Source organism: Pinus tabuliformis, chromosome 8 (genome assembly GCF_031772625.1).
Source record: "Pinus tabuliformis cultivar Carrire ecotype Pingquan chromosome 8, CPIR1, whole genome shotgun sequence".
Lineage (NCBI taxonomy): Eukaryota > Viridiplantae > Streptophyta > Pinopsida > Pinales > Pinaceae > Pinus > Pinus tabuliformis.
The window spans coordinates 1,759,101,752-1,759,120,862 of record NC_142294.1 but is presented as its reverse complement, the minus strand read 5'-3'; the positions used below and the strand labels follow the sequence as shown (position 1 = coordinate 1,759,120,862).

General features: G+C 40.9%; 1 protein-coding gene across 1 annotated transcript; it reads right to left on the bottom strand.

Moving 5' to 3' along the window:
- Window positions 1–466: 466 nt before the first annotated feature.
- Window positions 467–2,204, bottom strand: LOC149243159 (putative aspartyl protease At4g16563). The gene has a single exon (XM_089367767.1). It carries the CDS (start codon window positions 2,160–2,162, stop codon window positions 708–710), a length of 1,455 nt encoding a protein of 484 aa, XP_089223893.1. The 5' UTR covers window positions 2,163–2,204; the 3' UTR covers window positions 467–707.
- Between the last annotated feature and the right edge of the window lie 16,907 nt (window positions 2,205–19,111).

Here is a 19,111-nt window from a genome sequence, read left to right as displayed (position 1 = left end):
TTATTTTATGGATTTTAAAAACTAATTTGTAGATTTTTTTGGACTAAACAATATGAATATTGAATATCCATTCTTACTTTGTGTAGAACAAGAGCCAACTATTCGTTCTGGTAGATTGTTTATGAAAAATATATCAAGGTGATGATTTACTCAGGAAAAATTTTTCTAGATTGAAATTTAGAAAGAGTTTTTAGGTAAAAAATGATTGAAATCTCCGTAAAAAATTTCAAATTTTTTGTAAAGTTAGTGTTTGAATTATGTTTTTGATAGTGGAAATAGATTCAGTATCATCAAAAACTTCTATAACACTCAAAATTATCAAAATTATGAAATTTAACAGCTTTTATTTGGATTTACAAAAATCTCTGCCATTCTTTCAAAATATAATCAAAATTTCTATTGCCAGATTTTCCAAAATATAACAAGAATTTCCATAACTTTTCAGCCAAAAAAATAATAATTAAGCTGACCCAAAGAGAAATACATATTACTTAAATATTTAAATATGGAACCATAACAACTACAAATCTTCAATGCCAATCAATCAACATCAGTTGCTTAGGCAATGAGTCGTACGGATCACAGATAGGATGACACGAGAGTTAAAATTGAGAGTCTACAGTAGATATCACGATCTTCCTTCTACTACTTTATTGGAAATACATCACACATTATGATAAACTATGAACATAATATGTCCCCATGATTCAGTGGAATGTCTTGCAAGTCTGTTGAGTGAAGCCTAAACGATTTTTCTCTCTGTCATACAGTATATAAAAATTCTGCTGCTGATAGTTTCCCAAGATCACTGCGGGTCCATCATCAACTTCTGAATTAAGAGCTGTGGAACTCACCATTGTCAAGCAGATGGAATTAAAACTGCCAAAAAAACTGAAATAGTTGGCAGCAGGCAGCACCATGTCTGAGCCACCCATGAAATGGAATGCAAACTCAGGCAACAGAACATTATCTGCAGCAGAGACATTGTAACAGAGTCCCATACCAGTCCTAGCTTCAATTTCGCTATCTCTGCTGTAGTCAATCTGAGAAGCAAACCCAGCTGCAATCTTCTCATAGATTTCTTTGTTAAATACAGTGAAAGTAGTTCCCGAATCTATGATGGTTCCTCCATTGCCTTTGGTGTCGAATTTCAATAATCTAGAAGGCAACTCCAAACGTTTTGTGCCGATACTGAGCGCTGTGAGATGAATGTAATAGAATGAGCTGTAGCCAGAAGAAGGAGCTCTGGAATTGATTAGAAGGGGAGTGTAATTCAAAGAGATGCCCCTGGGGACCGCCTTGTCGCCGAGAACCAATAGGCTTTTCTTGTTCTCTTCATCAAAGCGGTGGCTCTGGAGGCAATAAGCAAACCTATCTTTGCCAATTATGTGTTGGTGACTAAGCTGGGAAGGCATAGATAGAGCCCCTCTGCCAAATCCTGCAATACCAGAAGGTTGATCCATTGAAATTATGGAACATCCCACTCCGAAATACTTTATTGCTCGACGTTTGTCTTCCAGTGGTAAAGTGAGGGTCTCCGAGAGGAGCAGCCCCGCCGTCATTCCTTTTCCATAGCGAATTTCGTAAGCCGGACAAGTGGTGTGAGAGCAATTCTTGGCGGCCGAGCAATTCCCACAGTAGTGCTCCGTGTTTTTACCGTAGAAGGTTCTGCAGTTCGGATCAGCACAAGTTAGAAGCTCACAAGACGATGACAACCTCGGATTAAATAGGCCATTGGAATTCTTGGCCTTACAGTAGATACAAGTGTAAGTTCTTGTGCAGGGCACCCACACGAGATCACTGCCGGTGTCCATGAGGAGCGATAGATCCTGTGGAGGAGTTCCCATGGAGAATTTGATTGAGTATCCTCCCAAGCTGCGGGCGTACAGGGGTTCCCCCACGCTTTCATTATTTCCCATTTCGCTCACCTGTCTGTGCCCACGATGATTCCCGAGCTTCAGTGCCCGGGCCCGATTCCTGCTCGCTTCCACGATCGTGGCGAGTTTCTCATATTCTTGGTCCTCCTGCACAGGTCCTACATGGACATCAGACTTTTCATTTCTGTGAAGTGTGATTGCTATCCCATCATCTTCTTTGCACACTATTACAGAGACTTGGAGAAGCAGCAGGAGGAACGAGATGATGAGCTTGCAGGTCGCCATGTTGAGAATATTGCAGAAAAGCTAATAATGAATAAGTGGGTATTCAAATGTGTGTGATATTAATAGGCATATGGGGATGCCAATTTCTCCAAAGTGACATAGTATGAACGGAGATAAGGAATCGAAGAAGAAAGGGTAACAACAATAGCCTGATTTGATTTGACCTGACCTTTACAAGATTGGAATTTAGCGGACAAAATAATGTTAGATACATTTTATTCAATTTTAAAGAAATATGGGAATTTTTTTTTCGAAATTGTAACCTTGAGTTGATGTTTCATGGACCTTTAAGGATAAGAACCCATTTATATATTAACAACGTCTTTGGGAGTTGTTAAAAATCTAGAAGGGAGGGAGAGATTATATACACAACACAAATCACACTCATATATATTATTGATTTTAATGGTTAAATATTTATAATATATAGATCATTTACTATGACATATCTAGATAACTATTACAACTCACACATAAAAAACATTAATTTCTAGATTGTCACTTAGGGACTCACAATGACAACCTGTTGATCACATCATACACACGGAAGCATTACTTCCAATAAGATTTTATAGTAATTCAAAATTTTAGGCATAATTGATAAAATTAACATTTGCATCAAAAGGGAGTAAAGACATGCCAATAGAAGTGTAGATGAATATGTTGATAGAAGTGTAGATGAATGTAGAGTGACGCAGAGGTAGCATTGCAGGAAATAAGGATGTGGACGTGGAAGGCATGAGGAATCAAGAGAGTAAACTATTAGTAAAGTATAACTTTCGAAGTGGGTGAAAGTGCATTATAGAATCTGTAATATATCATATTTCTATCACCGAACTCATAACTAAACTAGAATCAATCTTCGAGGATACATCACTGTGATATGCTACCAACTTCTTTAAACAACATCATAGAGATTATGATCCTATTACATGTATCAAATATTTCATACCTGCTTTTCCAACAATTTTTGTTTGAAAAGTATGTGGAACTATAATTTACAAGAATGAAATAGTGAACATAGTTCTCTTCACTTTGGAACCCTTTGGAAAAGGAGATCAATTCCACTATACGCAGAGGAATACACAAATTAGCAAACTTGAGCATTATGACATTGCTTTTGATTATGAGTTGTGTGCTGCTAGTGGGTCACCAAAATGCCTTGATGAAGGTAATGTTGGTTTACAAAATAAAAAGACAATTGCAAAAACAATCAACCTTCTACTTCAACTCTCAAATAGTAGAAAATATGTGAACCACATTATGTAATCTAAAGTGGCAACAAGGAATTTATTATTATTATTGTTATAGAGTTTGGAAAAAATTACAAATATACTCATAGTTCAAGTTGTCTACTTGAGTTTGGCTCTCTTTCTTTAGTTAATAAGTGATGAATGAGAGCCAAGCTTCAATAAATGACTTGAGTGTCCTGAGGAAAAGTTGTGGACCTGTAAAATTATTTATGTGTTGAACCAAGGCATGGAGAACATCAACGAGGCAATGGTGAAGACGAGTTTGAATGACAACAACCAAAAGAAGAACATGATTCAAATTTCCAATACAAATCAACCTCGCACATATTCTATGTGATTCTTGTTAAGAGATACTTGAAAACGCGATGAAGTGGAGCTTTTAGGTCTACAAGATGACATAGAGGCAATTGTGCGAGTAGTTGAAATATTGAAGAACAGTGGGCTGGCATTAGAAAAGAGGATCTTGACTTTTATTGTTGACATGCAAGATGATGCAAAGAGGATGAAGTCCTTTTCAACTTGTCTAGTTCTCCAAGGTTCATTTTATGAACTTTGAAACACGAATGGGAGCACATAATCCACTTGTTGACTATCCAAAATCACAACATGGTAAAAATACTCAAGGATTCCTTAAATTGTAGCAGAGGACACCATTTCAATTCGTTTAGGATTTTGAATACCCCATGAAATGTTTTTTTCTCAATTGATTTTTTCTCCCCCATCCAAACAACTTCTCATCATAATCTCCAGGATGTTGTTCAGAGAAGATGATAGAATATCGCAGTTATGTCTCCTCAAGGATTACTTGTAGTTTAGTTATGAGTTCGATGATAGAAATCTGATATATTGCAGATTCTATAATGCAGTTTGACCGATTTGGAAAACTCGATTTTACCAATGCTTTAGCCTCCTATTCATCATGCCTTCCACGTGCACATCTTTGTTTCTTGCAGTTCCACCTCTACACCACTCTACATTTATCTACACTTCTATCAACATGTCTTTACACCCTTTTGGTGCAACTGCTAGTTTAATTTTAGAAACAACTATTGTCTATTGTAAGTTCTTTCTACTTGATTCTCACTCTTCTGGCAAAGAATGTCTTTGATTTTCTCAATAAATATTTATCTCCTGTTGGATTTTGATATTTCCTTTGGTACATTATGTGTACCTTCGGATTCGTGATTGTAACGATACTCAACATTAATGGTAGCATTGCAGGGTCTATCATTTTAAATGCACATCTGAATTAATTAGAGGGAGATGAAATGTTGTTTCAAGGATAAAAGTGTCCCATGGCCACTCATCTTCCGGGTCTCCGTAATTGCTAATTTCATACCGCATTTAAATATACTAATTTTAATTACAAAATACAAGGCAACATCTCAGAATTGTTTGTTTGGCCCTGCCCCAAATTAACAAATTCCAGAAGTGTGGCATGCATGCATCAATTACACAAATTCCAATAGACAATGTAACTACAAAATATATTAAGGCAAAAAATGTAGATCGACATGAGTTGCGAGCAGATCAAAATATATTAACTAGCCCTCTAGAGCTACTTTAAAAAGTTGTATTGTTATTTATATTTACATGTCTGTCACTACAATTTCCAAATAGGCCCGCATGCAGGTTTATTGTACCGTTTAGGTTCATGTCTCTGCATAAATGTGAATTAAAGCAGAGGTAGTCCTTCCACCATTCTATTTTTTCCTTGACAAACGTGTTATATTGTTGTGTTTTTCCTCTTAGGAATAAATGAATAAATGGATTTCATGGTGCTATGCAGCAAATTGGTATCAGAGCTAGTAACGTTTGGTTCATTACGATTAGTACTCAAAATCTATAAGTCTTAAAATGGATAATTCTATAAGATCAGTCTCTTTCAGAGAGATTGAAGCTGAAGAACAAGCTAAAGAAAACCCATTAAGAGATATGTTTGCTTCATCATCTAAAAGGGTTATAAATTCTGCAAAACTTGAATATTTTGAAAGATCCTGCACCTAAGTGGTGTTTGCCCAATATCTTCTCGTCAGAAGTATATGCTGACTTATCTATGTTCCATCTTAAAGCTGTAACTAGAATATCTATTAAAGAAAGTATTAGTCAAATACAAGAGAACTCAGATTATGTACAAAAACTTTCTCTTTTTGACACTAAGAAACTTCAGGCTAAAGACAAAAGACTGGGAATGAAATATTTGCATCTGGGGTGCATAAGGGTAGGGATCAATCCCTTAGTCCATAGAGGACTGAATACTTTTGTTCTTGCCACAGTCAGAGATCTAACAATAACAAGTATTCAGATTCATTGATAGGAGTAATGGTTGTTCCATTATCAAATTGACCAGTATACTTTGATTGTTATCCCAACTTTTCTATATATACATTTGATGAGCACATCAAGGATATTTTACAGCTACAGATTCAAACAACAGGGTTTGATATGAAGAAAAAGAGAAATGATATTGCCATTCAAATTTGTGGTTGTTTTAGACACACAAATACCCTCTATCCTGCAGTTCTCCATGCTCCCAGCAAAGAATCCAAATCTAGTGTGGTTGTTCTAACTGATACCTAGAATCAAAAGTTAGAACATCAGATTATTAAATGGGAGGACCTAAATTTCCCAGAACATTGGGTTGTTGATAACCTAAAACCTCCAACAATACAAAATATTACTTCCGCTGATATACAAGAAGGACCATCATCTGCAGCAATATCCTTTCCTAGAAGATCTACAATAGATCATAGAAGAATCGATTTAGCTTGCAAAGCATCATCCATGTATATTGATCTACAAGTAGTAGATATTGTTAGTTATTTTACACCATCTGTAAATTTCCCTCATATAGATCTATTTGAATATGCCCAGATTGTAAATTTTTCATCCTTGCAAGTCATTTTCCCAAGCTGAAATCAAAAGATAAATCTCAGTAGCCTTGCTGATTTTGTCATACATGAGAACCACCATCTAAGGATAGGAGTATCTCCTCCTACAACTTCTATCACTCCGTGTCCAAATCCTAAGTGTTCTGAAATACCTTTCCCTCATGATATTGATCATGTATTAATGATTCATGAGCTTCCATGAGCTTCCATAAAATGAAGACCCCCACGTCAAAGACATGTTTAGAAAAATGCCTCCTATCGGTATGCCTTACTATGGTCTAGGATATCTAGAACAACTTGATGAGATAATCCCTAAATCCAAATTTGACAACTTTGTGCCTTCTGATTGTAAGAAGCCGTTAAAACCAGAAATGCACAAGTTCTTTTCGGTTATGGAAGGATGTAGGAAGCATACAATTGGTCATCATGGATGAAAAATATGCTTAATTAGGATTTATACATTCATCCTGAGGCTGAAATTTTTGACCTTACCACTCCATACCAAGAAAAAATCAAATTATCCCATGAATGGAAAGCATACATGCAAAATAACAACATCTGGTTATATTTTTATGAATGGAAGAGGAAGCAAGAAAATATAGATGTACAAATGGAAGATGCTGAATAATCCTCAGAAAAAACATTATTGGATTGCCATAAATGGCAATAAAATTGAAACTCCTACCACCTTCCCTCCTTACGAAGGCATTGTATTAGGAGAAGCACAGAACAATGCTAAATCCATGTCGTTGGTCATAAAAGATGGAAATACCCTTGAAATTGATGGTAGGATACAGAAAGCCAGTGAAAAGATAAACTGGACAAATACAACAGTTAAAGGGATACAAATGAATTGTGCAAAGTCTATTGAAGTTGAAAAAAAATTTGATAGTATAAAAGTATCTGTAAATAGTATTAACAGAACTCTAAATTATTTGAACTATTCCACTACTGTATTGAAAGGTTTTGTTAAAGAATCCTTAACAAGGATAGAAGATGTTGAAAGGAAAGTAAATATGGGAAAACAATCTACTCGAGAATCTATTGAAAAACTGTCTGAAAATTTTGATAAACTTCATATAGTCCCCAAAGACAAATCGATTCATGTTTCTTCTCTATTCAAGAGATTTTAGCATCCTATTAAGCTTGTCGATAGATTTCCTTCTCTCTTCCCTAAATAAATGGCAGAATAAAAATCTGAGCCAATGACTATATCCTCATTGTTTAAAGAAGTAGAGCAACCTGAAAGCTCAAAACCACATTGTTATAGCTCCAAATCTCACTCTTATGGTTTGTGATGTTGCACTTATGGCCTAGGGCAACCCATCCTTCCAGACCTGGTCCAAAAATTTAAAAAACAGTGTTTTATTCCCTATACGCGACATTGCCCTGAGTTAAACGCGTGTACACGCGGGTCTGTTATACCCAACCCGCGTGTATCTATTAAAACACTTAAAAAAATAATAAATTCCTCTTTTTCGGGCGGAGATCGCGGGTTTACCTGCTGGATCACCTGTTAGTGCCCGTGGCCCAACTGTTCCCAACCAACTCCTAACTAAAAAACTACTTTGGAGAGGGTATAAAAAGACATCAAAGGGAAGGCCAAGGGGAGAGAGAGAAAGGAGAGCAAGATTATTATGCTGAGATTTTTCCCTTAGACCAGGTCTGAAGTCCTTGGTGCATACTGCACTTTCCCCCATTTTGCATAGGAAACCCTTGTTTCCATGTGTATTGGTGATCATTCATCCTTCATATCATCATTGAGTAGGACTTGGAAGGAGCTCTTGTTGGAGGCTTGAGGCTGGAACGAATCCGGGAGGAAGCTTGCTTGGAGCCTGCTGAAGGTGTTCAGGTGATATCTTTCCGATATATGTACTTTATTTGCCTTTATATATAAAGAAACATGTCTTTGTTCCCGAATAATCTTTCTTTATGCTTATGAGGTTCTTGTGTTGAATTCTTATGAAAGTGGTTACTTAAAGATTTTTTATAACTAACTTTATAGCATAAAGATGATTTATACATAAGTATCTGTACATGTACTGTTGTGTTCTTTGATTTGTTTGTCTTGCAGGTCAAAGAAAGAAGAAGGGAACTCCAAGAAGGGTTTGGACCCTTAAGGTCTTCTCGAACGTAGGACCTTAGGTACGTACCCTTAACGTTAGCATTTGCTTAAAAGTAAAATTGATGGCTGTGTGTGTGTGTTTCTTTGAATAAGCAATTTTCAGTCTGGTAGAGTCTTAGCCCAAAGGACCCTAGGGGTATTTTCCCTTCAACCAGAATTGGCGACTCCGCTGGGGACAACACTCTTGTTGTTCCTAGTTTGGGTAGTCTTCAAGCCAATCAAGGCTCAGCCCCTTTGTTTGTTGGCTCTGACTGTCTGATCTTTTCTTGAAATCCAAGCTTTTCTAGTTTTTCAGTCTGTGTTATTTTATTTTTCTTGAAAGACTTCAGATACGCTCTTTGTCTGGATTACAGAAGTGTATATACGCAAGTTTCTCTAAGTGAACCCGCGTATACGCAGGTTTCCTTAGTTACAGTCGCGTGTACACGCATTCTGCAAATAATTGCAGGCGCGTATATTCCATAATTTTCAAGATTTATAATTTTTCTTTTTGCTGAATGTCTGTCTGGTGGTTTGGGTCAGTTTAAAGCAGTCAATTCCCAATGACAGTTCTCTGTTTAACAGGGGGCATCTTGTTCTGAACTCTCTCTAGTTATAAGGAGTACTAGTCTTGTTTTTCGTTGATTGCAAGCGTCATTGATTTTTGACACACAAGATTTCTGTTTAAGAATCTTGATTGCCCTGTTTCGGCAGAGTGGGAAGATTGGGTTCAATCTTTGTGTCCATTTTGTTTTCATGACACTTTTGTTTGCTTAAAGAAATCATTTTTATGACCATTTGCTCCTTCGTTTCGGGAAAGTTGTTTGTTACCATTTTCTTGAAACTTGTCTTTTGATATTTTGGACTTTCATTGCTGCTTTTGATTGTCAAAAGCGATTTCAAACACATTTTATTTTTGTTGAGTTTTCATCAGTTAAAAGGTGTCAATTCACAAAAGTGTTTGGTTGCTTGTTTATCAATCATTGGTGTCAGTATTTTTGAGAGCTTTCCTTTGAAAAAGACTTTTTGGTTTGATTGAAAGAAAATCTTTTGAAAGTTTTGAGTTTCGCTTTCTTAAACTTGCTTCTCATTTGATTTCCTTTTTGCGAAGTGAAAGTGCTTTGTTTTTATCTTGAAACTTGTTTTTATTGTTTGGACGAAATGATTGGTAACACGTCATCTTCTATCTAAGCATTTTAGTGGCAAGACAAAATTTGGTAAAGCAGCAACTTTCCTTCTTTGTTTTTAGAGTAGTCTTTGAATCTTGCATCCACATATAGTTCTTGCATTAGGGTAAGATTTGCATCTCTTTTTAGGCATATTTAGTTTTGTTAGTTTTTGTGAGTGCGGAGACTGAAAAGAAAAAAGAAAAAATTTTGTTTATATTACAAGTGCCTCTGAACCTCATAGAAATTGTTCTTCATCGAAAACAAAAGTGCATGTGCATGTAGCTAAGTTTTATTAATTTCTTTTGCATCCATAAAAACACCACAAGTTTCACCTCCATTACCTTTGACTTAAAGAACAGCCTAATAAAATCAAGCGCTTAATTAAAATCCACTAGAACTTTTTGTTTTAGTTATTACACCAACAAGTTTAGGATTTTAGGGCCTTGGATTAGGCGAGTGGAGAGTTAACTCTCCAAGGCCACATAAAACGTCAAACATAAGAGTCTGATTAACGAGAGTAAATCCAATAGCGTTAGGAAGACCAGGAAAGCTTCGAATCTGGGAGTTAAGCACGAGGGTATGTGAAGACAGGGAAGAGAGATACCCCCTCTCCTACTTGTCCGAACTTACCTCACGACTGTTCCGCCTGGCTTCTGCGACGAGTTGGTACCCATAGTTGCCTCTCCTAGGGATCTGCATAGGTGGCTGCGGAGGGGAATCCCGTGGCACCTGAGGTCGACGTTGTATCACTCTCGACAGTACTTCCGGAGGGCACCCTTGCGAAGCTTGGGGGCTTGCACCGGCGCAGGCTGTTGTTAGGAGGTCAGCGTAACTTCCTCTGATACCTTCGCTGATAGGACTGGGCCCTCATCATCCCAGACTATCTTCGGAAGGCCCTTTGATTCACTTTCTCGTATTTTGGTGTCCGGTCCTAATCACCCGGAGCGAAAATACGTGGAAGTTGTTTGACTGGCTGTATCTTTAGGAACTTTATAGTGTGTGTTCTGTGCTCCTAGTTGGCCTAGCTTTTGATTTTTTGAGTCTTTAGTTAAGATCATAACAAGAAATTCAAAGTGGCTGACCGGTCTCCAAGACGGTCTTGAAGACTTCGTGGTCTCTCGCCACCTAGTTTAGAGCCTTCTCCTAGAAGGCGCAGAGGGAATACTACCGGTGGGGTCCGTCCCACGCCGGTTGACGCATCGGGGATTGATCCTCCTCTCGGGGACATTAGCGGCCAAGCAAGGCCTGGTACTTCTGAGCAAGAGAGGGACACTCCAGTCCTTTCTCGAGTTCGCTTTCAAGCGGAGAATAACGTAGAGGTAGAAGAACTTTCAGAATCTCTAGTGATTCCAAATTCTCCACTACCATCTAGTTATCCGGACGTATTGCAATACGTTGGGCCTCCATTATATAGACCATCGAGTCCAGGTTACGCTACGCGCTTACCTTTTATGATCACTACTGGAAGCACGGCTTCTACGAGTGCTGCGACCATGCAAACCCCAACATCGGTGCAAGGGGGAGGAACCATTTCCATCCCCTCCGCTTCCTTGTTTGGATCGTTTGCTAGCACATCTTTGGTGGGGTCTACCTCCATTCCGTCCACGAGTGGAAATGCCCAAACCAATGCTTTTAGTACTGGTTCCTTCCTTTTTGGCACCCAATCACAGGGTATTCCATCAGTTCCGTTCAGTGCCACTACGTCCATGATGGGCGGATCGGCTTCATTCCAGGGTTTTCCTTTTGGAAGTGGTCATATCCCACATTCCAACCCAATGGTAGGATCCATGCCTTTTTCTTCAATAGGACAAAGCAGCAATCCTTTCCAAGGTTGGAATAACCCTGGGGTTAGTAGCGCAGGAACTGCGAATCCATTTATTGGCCAACAAGGAAGTAGGCCGTATTCCACGGTTAGCATGTTTCAAAGTATTCCTCCCCTCGCTTCGGCTTGGAACCCATATCAGGGGTTATCGACTCCTTACAATTCTTTAGGAGGAAACTTTGCAGGCTATGGAGGTTATACGGCAGGAGTTGGTCAAACTCCGAATTTTGCTAGACCACAAGGTTTGCCTTTTGGTTCAGCCGGTTCTACTGGTCACTTCGGGTAGCCTGGTGCCTCCCAAATCCCAGGACAATCTTTTCAGAACTTTGGGAGTTCTGCCCAGTCTGGGTGGAATCCCCTAGGTCCTCCTAGGCTTCCGTTTCTGGCAACGTTAAACTTGCCAGATCTCACTAAGCTAACGAACGACCCTATCAGATACAATCCGGCCTGGCCTTCGGTCCCAACCAAACTCCCTTCGGACATTCCAAAATTCGAAGGGAAGAGTGGTGAAGATCCGGGCGATCATGTAACCACATTCCATTTGTGGTGCTCATCCAACTCCCTCATCGAAGATTCGATTAGGTTGAGACTCTTTCAGCGCACCTTGACTGGTAATGCGGCTAAATGGTATATAGAGCTGCCAGGGGGCAGCTTTACATCATTCGCTGACTTAGCCAATATCTTCTTGAATCACTTTCAGTTGCCTGTCCGCTATGATGCCGGAACTGAACTTCTGGCTACCTTTCGTCAGGATAAGGCAACCCACATTTCTGATCACATCCAGGAATGGAGACGGAGAAAGAGGCTCATTAAAGCCGAAATCCCTCCGGAGTACCGTCTAGAGTGGTTTTTGAAGTCTTTGCAACCCGAGATCTCCAAGGATGTCTCCATGTCTGGGGTCTATTCTGAGGAGCAAGCCATTTTCAGGGCCCAGCAGTTAGAACTGATTTACTCTCAGTCTGGGATCCTCCAAAAGTACTTGCCAGATGCTCCTGGATCTAAGGTTGATTTAGCTAAGCCAAAGCCAGGTTCGCACGCGGATGGTGTCGTGGGGTCAGTAGACTCGACTACAGTGAACTTGTTGAATCAATTGCAGCAGTTGTCATTACAAACTGCTCCTAACAACCAAGTCACAATGTCTAATCCTCAAGCTTCCCAAAATTCTTCCATTAACGCCGTCCAATCCGATAACCCCAAAGGAAATCAAAATTCCAATGGGAAAAAGAAAGGACGTGGTAAGAAGAAGAACTCGGATGGGAAGCCCGATGCAAATAAATCCGGCAACAACGTTGGTGGTGGTGGAAATGAGTCGAGAAAGAAAGTTAAGTTTCCTTGCAAGTTATGCAGTGGAGACCATCTAACTCATCTCTGCCCTAGAATTGAAGACGCACAGCGCTTGTTAGGACAGCAAGGGACTTCTGGTTCGCAAGCTGTGTTAACTAACCCGTTTCCCCAAGGGCAGCAACTTCTTGCTGGCGCAAGTTCGAACCCTGGTACCTCCTCAGGGGGCAACCAGGAAGGGGACAAGTCATCGAATGTTTTCATGATGGGTGCTCATGCTAATATGGCCACACGATCACGCGATTATGGTGAAGGCAAAAATTCTAAGGGTAAATCAGTTCCCGAAACTAACAACCCACTTCATATTGAGCGACCTTCTGTTGAGACTATACCTCGGGTACCGAAAGGTTCCGCTAAACGCGCGACTATCAACCCTAATATTAGGGCAGCCCAGAATTACTCCATTGTTGAGGATCTGGCCCAGAGTCCATGTGCTATGTCCGCGTTAGAGGTCCTCCAGTCATGTCCTGCTCAACGAAGTGCCTTGCTATCGGAAATGGGGGCAGTGGATCTAAGTAATTCCTTAGCTCTCACTTTTGATATGAGTAATGTCAAAAAGAGACTTCCTCATCACATGGCTTTCCAAATAAAGTCAACCTACCAGAAAACGAATATTTTTCGGACGGTTGAAGATGAGGGAGCTTCCACGTGTGTCATGTCTATGTCATGCTGGAAGGCCATTGGATCACCGTCGGTTGTTCCTTCACCTACCCTATTGACAGCATTTGATGGTCACTCTCACAGGCCATACGGGATTATCCCGGCCTTTCCTATATGTGTTGGAGGACAGGTCGTTAATATTGAAGTAGAGGTCATAGACGCTAACCTGGATTATAATCTCCTATTAGGAAGGAACTGGGTATACGAGATGGATGCCGTTGTTTCGACTCTGTTTCGTGTCATTTGCTTTCCTCATGAGGGGAAAATCATTAAGGTTGATCAGTTGGACTATTGCCCAGTTGATACTCAAGCAAACTCTGACTCTGCTATTCCTTTAGTGGGTAACCCCCGTCCACCTATTGAGAGTCTAGGAGTCGGGATGTACTCTTCATTGATGGGTACGTTTAATCTTCCCCCTCCTACAGCTGGTATAGATACAATTTCATCCTCCAGGGATCCTTTACGGAGAGAGTTTGTCCAAACTCCTTATTCTTCGAATCCTGGAACCTTAGCTTCATCTGCGACCACATCAGGTGACGACAAGGTGGGTGGAATAGAATCTCTTATATCTACAGTAGAACCTAGATGTGAATCTATCGATAACTCTGTAGATAACCATTCTACTATTTCCTCTGGGAAAGAAATAGATGGTGATGTGGCTCATTTTCAGACCCTTGATTCCACCTCTGCATCGGATTGCTCGGATATTGTTTTTCCATCGGATGAAGCGGTATTTGAAGCAATGACGGCCGTAGATCGACCTTTGGAAGATTTACATCGTCGGTTACACTTTCATTCCCCTGTGCATGAAGTAGAATCTCGGTCCTCCAGTTCGACTAGTGATGTTTGTACGGTCCCTTTGGCTCCGACACATTTATTTGCCGAAGAGAGTATATTGATTGGTTCGATCATCGTACCTATAAACATCCCTAGGAGTCAGTTGGCGGAGCCCCCTGACGGGCTCTACCTCAGGAAGTGCTTTGCTTAGCTTTGGCCAGGCAATGGCTTCTTTGTATTTTATGTATATATTTATACATATATTGTCGAGCGTTTTCTGATATCAGTGCTTTTTGGTCTGCTGTGGCAGGTGTTGATGGATGATTTGGTTTATTTTGGGTTCGCCGATGGTGCTAGTCGGCACACTCGGAATCTTGCTTCCGCAGCTTGGGTACTTTATTACCCAACTGGTCAGTTGATGATATCGAGAGGCGTGTGTATCGGTCCTGCTTCAAACAATATGGCCGAGTATACAGCTGTTATCAATTTATTATCCGAGGCAATCTCTCATGGGATCGACTCGTTGGTAGTATATCTTGATTCTCAATTGATAGTGTCTCAGTTAAATAACATTTATCGGGTTAGAGATCCATCATTATATCGCCAATATTTAAGGGTGAGGTTGTTGCAAAGATCATTTATTTATATTAATTATTTGCACATTCCAAGATCTCAAAATTGGTTAGCTGATTCTATCGCTAATCAAGCATTAGACTGGCATATCAATCATTCAGCATCATAAAATCATGCATCAAAAAGTCAAACTGTATATATATATATATATATCGCAAAGCGTCTCGAGTGTACATATGTGTGTCCAAAAATATACAAATTGGGACTCAAATGCCCATAATCATGTCAGGCATATCTAATGCATCGGCTCTGGATGAGCAGCTAAATAACTAACTATAGCATTGGCCACGCGCCGAAAAACGCGAACCCAGTCACGTGGCATCCCAACCACATGACGCTGCATATCTGGAGGAAGGTCCTCTATCTCGGCCATCGGTACTTGGTAGCTCAGTCTCGCCAAGTGTCGCTGGACGTTGGCGAGGGTCCTTTCCGCATCCGCAGCCGCCTCTTCGGCTCCTCGGCCGCGCCGTCCATGCCGTGGGAATCCATCTGGTCGCACGGGCCAATGTCTGGAACATGATCATCATATTAGCCATTTGAATCTCATCAAAAAATAATTTTCAAAGTTCATCATTATATTTGAAAAATCATAAAAATCATAAAATCATAAAAATAAAAAATCTTACCAATCTCGCCCCATGCTGCATCCGGTGGTAACACTAGATCAGGATCTCCTCGGAAATCCAGTCCAGCATAGGGGTAGTCATCTATGGCGATGATCTGTTACTCCCACCAAGCAAAAAAGTCATTGTCGAATGCATTCCTAGGTACTTCCCCACCCCCCAGACGTCTCATCAAGTCAGCCCACCGGCCCATGCGTGGATCACGTGGACTACTGATGGGAACTGCTACCCTGGGGCGGAGTGCGGGAACCTTCTCGAAGAAGAAAGTGCATAAAATGGTTCCGTACCCAAAGTTCTTGGTCTGTCCCCTCTTGATAGAAGCAAGTTGTTCCTTCATGTTGGCAAGTAGAGGAGTACACCAGTCAAACACCGTGGTGAGACAGTCCACTGCTACGCTCATGTTTACCCGTGATGCCTGATGTAGCGAGGATGATCCGTTCACTCGAGCTATGGTGAACAAGATTATCCGCAGTGACAAACTCACCACGTGTGGGATAGAGATCTGGCTCCCGACCTTCCGATGACCTGGGCAGTAAATCTGAACATAGTCGTCTACACTGAGACTATTCCGGGTCCTGCCCCGGGAGTGTACTACCTCTCCCCTTCGGGAAAGGCCCGTGATGAAATATATATCTTCCACTTCTACCCTGAGTGGCATCTGATCAATCACAAAAGCTTCTTCCTCGACATCCCAATAATCAATGAGTCTCTCGAGCAGACGCACGTTTGCTTTCATATTTGGCAACTTGAAGAATTTTAGCAATCCGCATCCCCGTAGGGCATCTAATGCCTCATCATTGTTCATAACTTCATTATCTACGGTTGAGTGCTCTCTTTCACGCCATGTGACAGTCATCCTGGAAGAAAAAATCATTTTCATCCATTAGTTTTATGTATAAAAATTTTTCGCTGCGCACACGCGGGTTACCCTATACACAGTCGCGTGTAGGGCCGTCGTATACGCGATTTATATACATCCAACCCGCGTGTACGCCGCAGAACGATTTTTTGCAAAAGTCTAACGGTGAAACATTAATTAAACTTCCTAAAAACTATCACAATTGATTGCAAGACAAGTTTAGTGCTTACCTGGAAGTTTTCAACAAGTTTGAACGGTTGAATAAGCCACGGGGAAGTTTGCTCCTTTTGCTCCACAATTTTTGCTCTCCAAGTCAAACGGTGAAAATGGTAAGTCCAAAATTTCTTTTTATAAGTTTTGAAAATGCAAAATTTTTTCAAAATTTTATTTTCTTTGGTTTCATGTCACTTTTAACTTGGGAGCTTGGAATGTCGAGATTGAGTTGTTTTTCAGGACATTTTGGACATTTTTCGACGGTTCGAGACGGTTCCATGACTGCTGACCCGTCATGGCAGGTATCGTGTTCTCACTGGCATATAGGTTAGGGACACCATTTTTTCCGTTGCACTATGCATACTAGCCTCCATTTGACCGATACATCTGCCGTAGGGTCGACCCCATCATGTTATGGTTCGCAAGCCATTTTCACTCGCCGATTCTTTAAATCATGACATGATGGTAGAGCCATCCTTTTACATGGGCATCCTAGTTAGCACCTCACTGACATTTGTTGCCCATGCTGCTTCATTTTGAGTAGGCTCGGGAGTCCTCTGTAGTCCCGCCATGACTTATGCGTTGAAGACTCATTCTTCTTTGCTTCTTCGCTTCGTTCTGGCCTTATACCCTAGAGGCTCCTATGTGTGTTGAGTTGTACTTCTGCATTCCATGTTGACCATTTGCACCTTTTGGCCTATAGCCGGCTTCACTTGGACTCGTGTTTAAGCCAACTTTTGACCATGACGTCTGCAAAATCAACCTTGCATACCCTTGACCTCTGCAGCTTGACATACCCAAATCCGTGGAAGGAACTTACCTCTGAGTGTCACTGACCAGTTTTTCACCTCCCTGCATTGAGCATAGGAACGTTCCTTTCCCAGGAACTAGATCATTTGTTTCACCGACACTCGTTCTTTCCACTGTACCATAGCATTCTTTTATTCTTTTTCCGGCTTATCAGAAAAAGACAAAAAAATTAAATATTCCAAAAAGAGCGGGAACAGGGACATTATTTCCATTTATTGTTGGCAGCTAGAGTCAGTCGTGTCGCCCTTGAACAAAGCACTCAAAACAAAGTCTCCTCCGCATGGGTGGGATTTAGTTTGACTTAGGTAAGCCATAACCTTGTTATCGAGTCAGTTCTCCCCCGATTGGTTATCTCTTCCAATCATATGGAGGGTTCGTTCATGCCTCCTGCATGACGAACTTATACAGATTCATTATATGCTGCCACCTAGTCACATTGAGTCGTGCTTTTGTTCAAGGGAAGTTAGCCTGAGTCGGCCTTTCTGCGGTGTCTCTTGACTCATTTTTCAGTCGGCCATCCCTGGTTGTCAGTGTCATGTCTATCATCACATCAGTTATATTGGTCCTTTACTCGTGCCGGTTTGAGAAGGTCCCCATTGACTTCTTGCTGGCGGGTCTTGTCCTTATCGACGACGACACCTTGCTCTGAGGACAGGCCTAGAGCCGCACCCTGGCCCTATTTTCATTATTGATAGGTCACCTTGTGCTCAGCATCAATCAGTATCATGGGTCTTTGACTGAGTGGTTTCCCTTGTGTTCGACATCAGCGTACATTATCACACATTGGGATTCGTGCAGTACCTTGGTTTCCATTTGACCCTATTGGTGGATACCTCGCCTCTATGTCAGCTTTCATTATTGGTTGGTTCAGAGGGTTTCTGCCGTGCGCTAGCCACATCTTGTGTACGCCGGAAACGTACTTCGGTTGGGTTACTACATCTTTTTTCGTCCGATTCCTTCCACACTATTGGCCTACGGGTTACACTCGCGCTAGATTGATGAAGGATGCCTTAATGCCTTCCTTCTAGCGGATCTTTCCCTATCGACTCCGACTCATTGCTCTGGGGCAAAGATCTAGAGTCCATTTGGTAGTACCTTGGGGTTTGCAGTCATTAGTGGCAGATTCCTCGCTATCGACAGTGGGAAACCATCATTGTCTCCTGATCGATAGATTCTTGCAGGTGTTCGACTTCAGCTCATCTATTCACACTTGTTAGATTGTACTGGGTACCTTGACGCTCATTATCATTATCGGTGAGTAGTCTCGCGTTTGTTAACGGTATGCCTCAATGACCGGTAATCAAACGATTTCTCACATGGTCGACTTCAGATCATTTATTCCCATGGTGTAGAAATGTACCACGGCGGTCGGTGAAGACCTCAGGTTGTATCAGCATTCATTGGTTCACTCGACAGTTGCTCCTGTTGCTGCTAGTTGATACCACTCCACCTTATATGTTGCAGTCAGTCACGGCGACATTCTATATGCTGGCACCTGAGTTTACAGTGTAGTACCATCCTATTCCATCATGTTCAGTTGGTACCTTTTGGGATCAGTCTTTGATATCAGTGATCCGTTGCATCTTTCAGCATCATTGACAGTTTTATATGTGATATTCAGACATGTACTTACGCATTATGATCAGATGATCCATTATGTATCTTCCAGTCATTTATACTTGTATACTTAGTGGATCCGCTTGTACTTGATATGCGGACATGCTTTACTTTTCCTGAGCATGGGTATGCCCGCCTCAGACAGTGTTTCTTTCTGATCTCCTTTCGGTGGCTTGG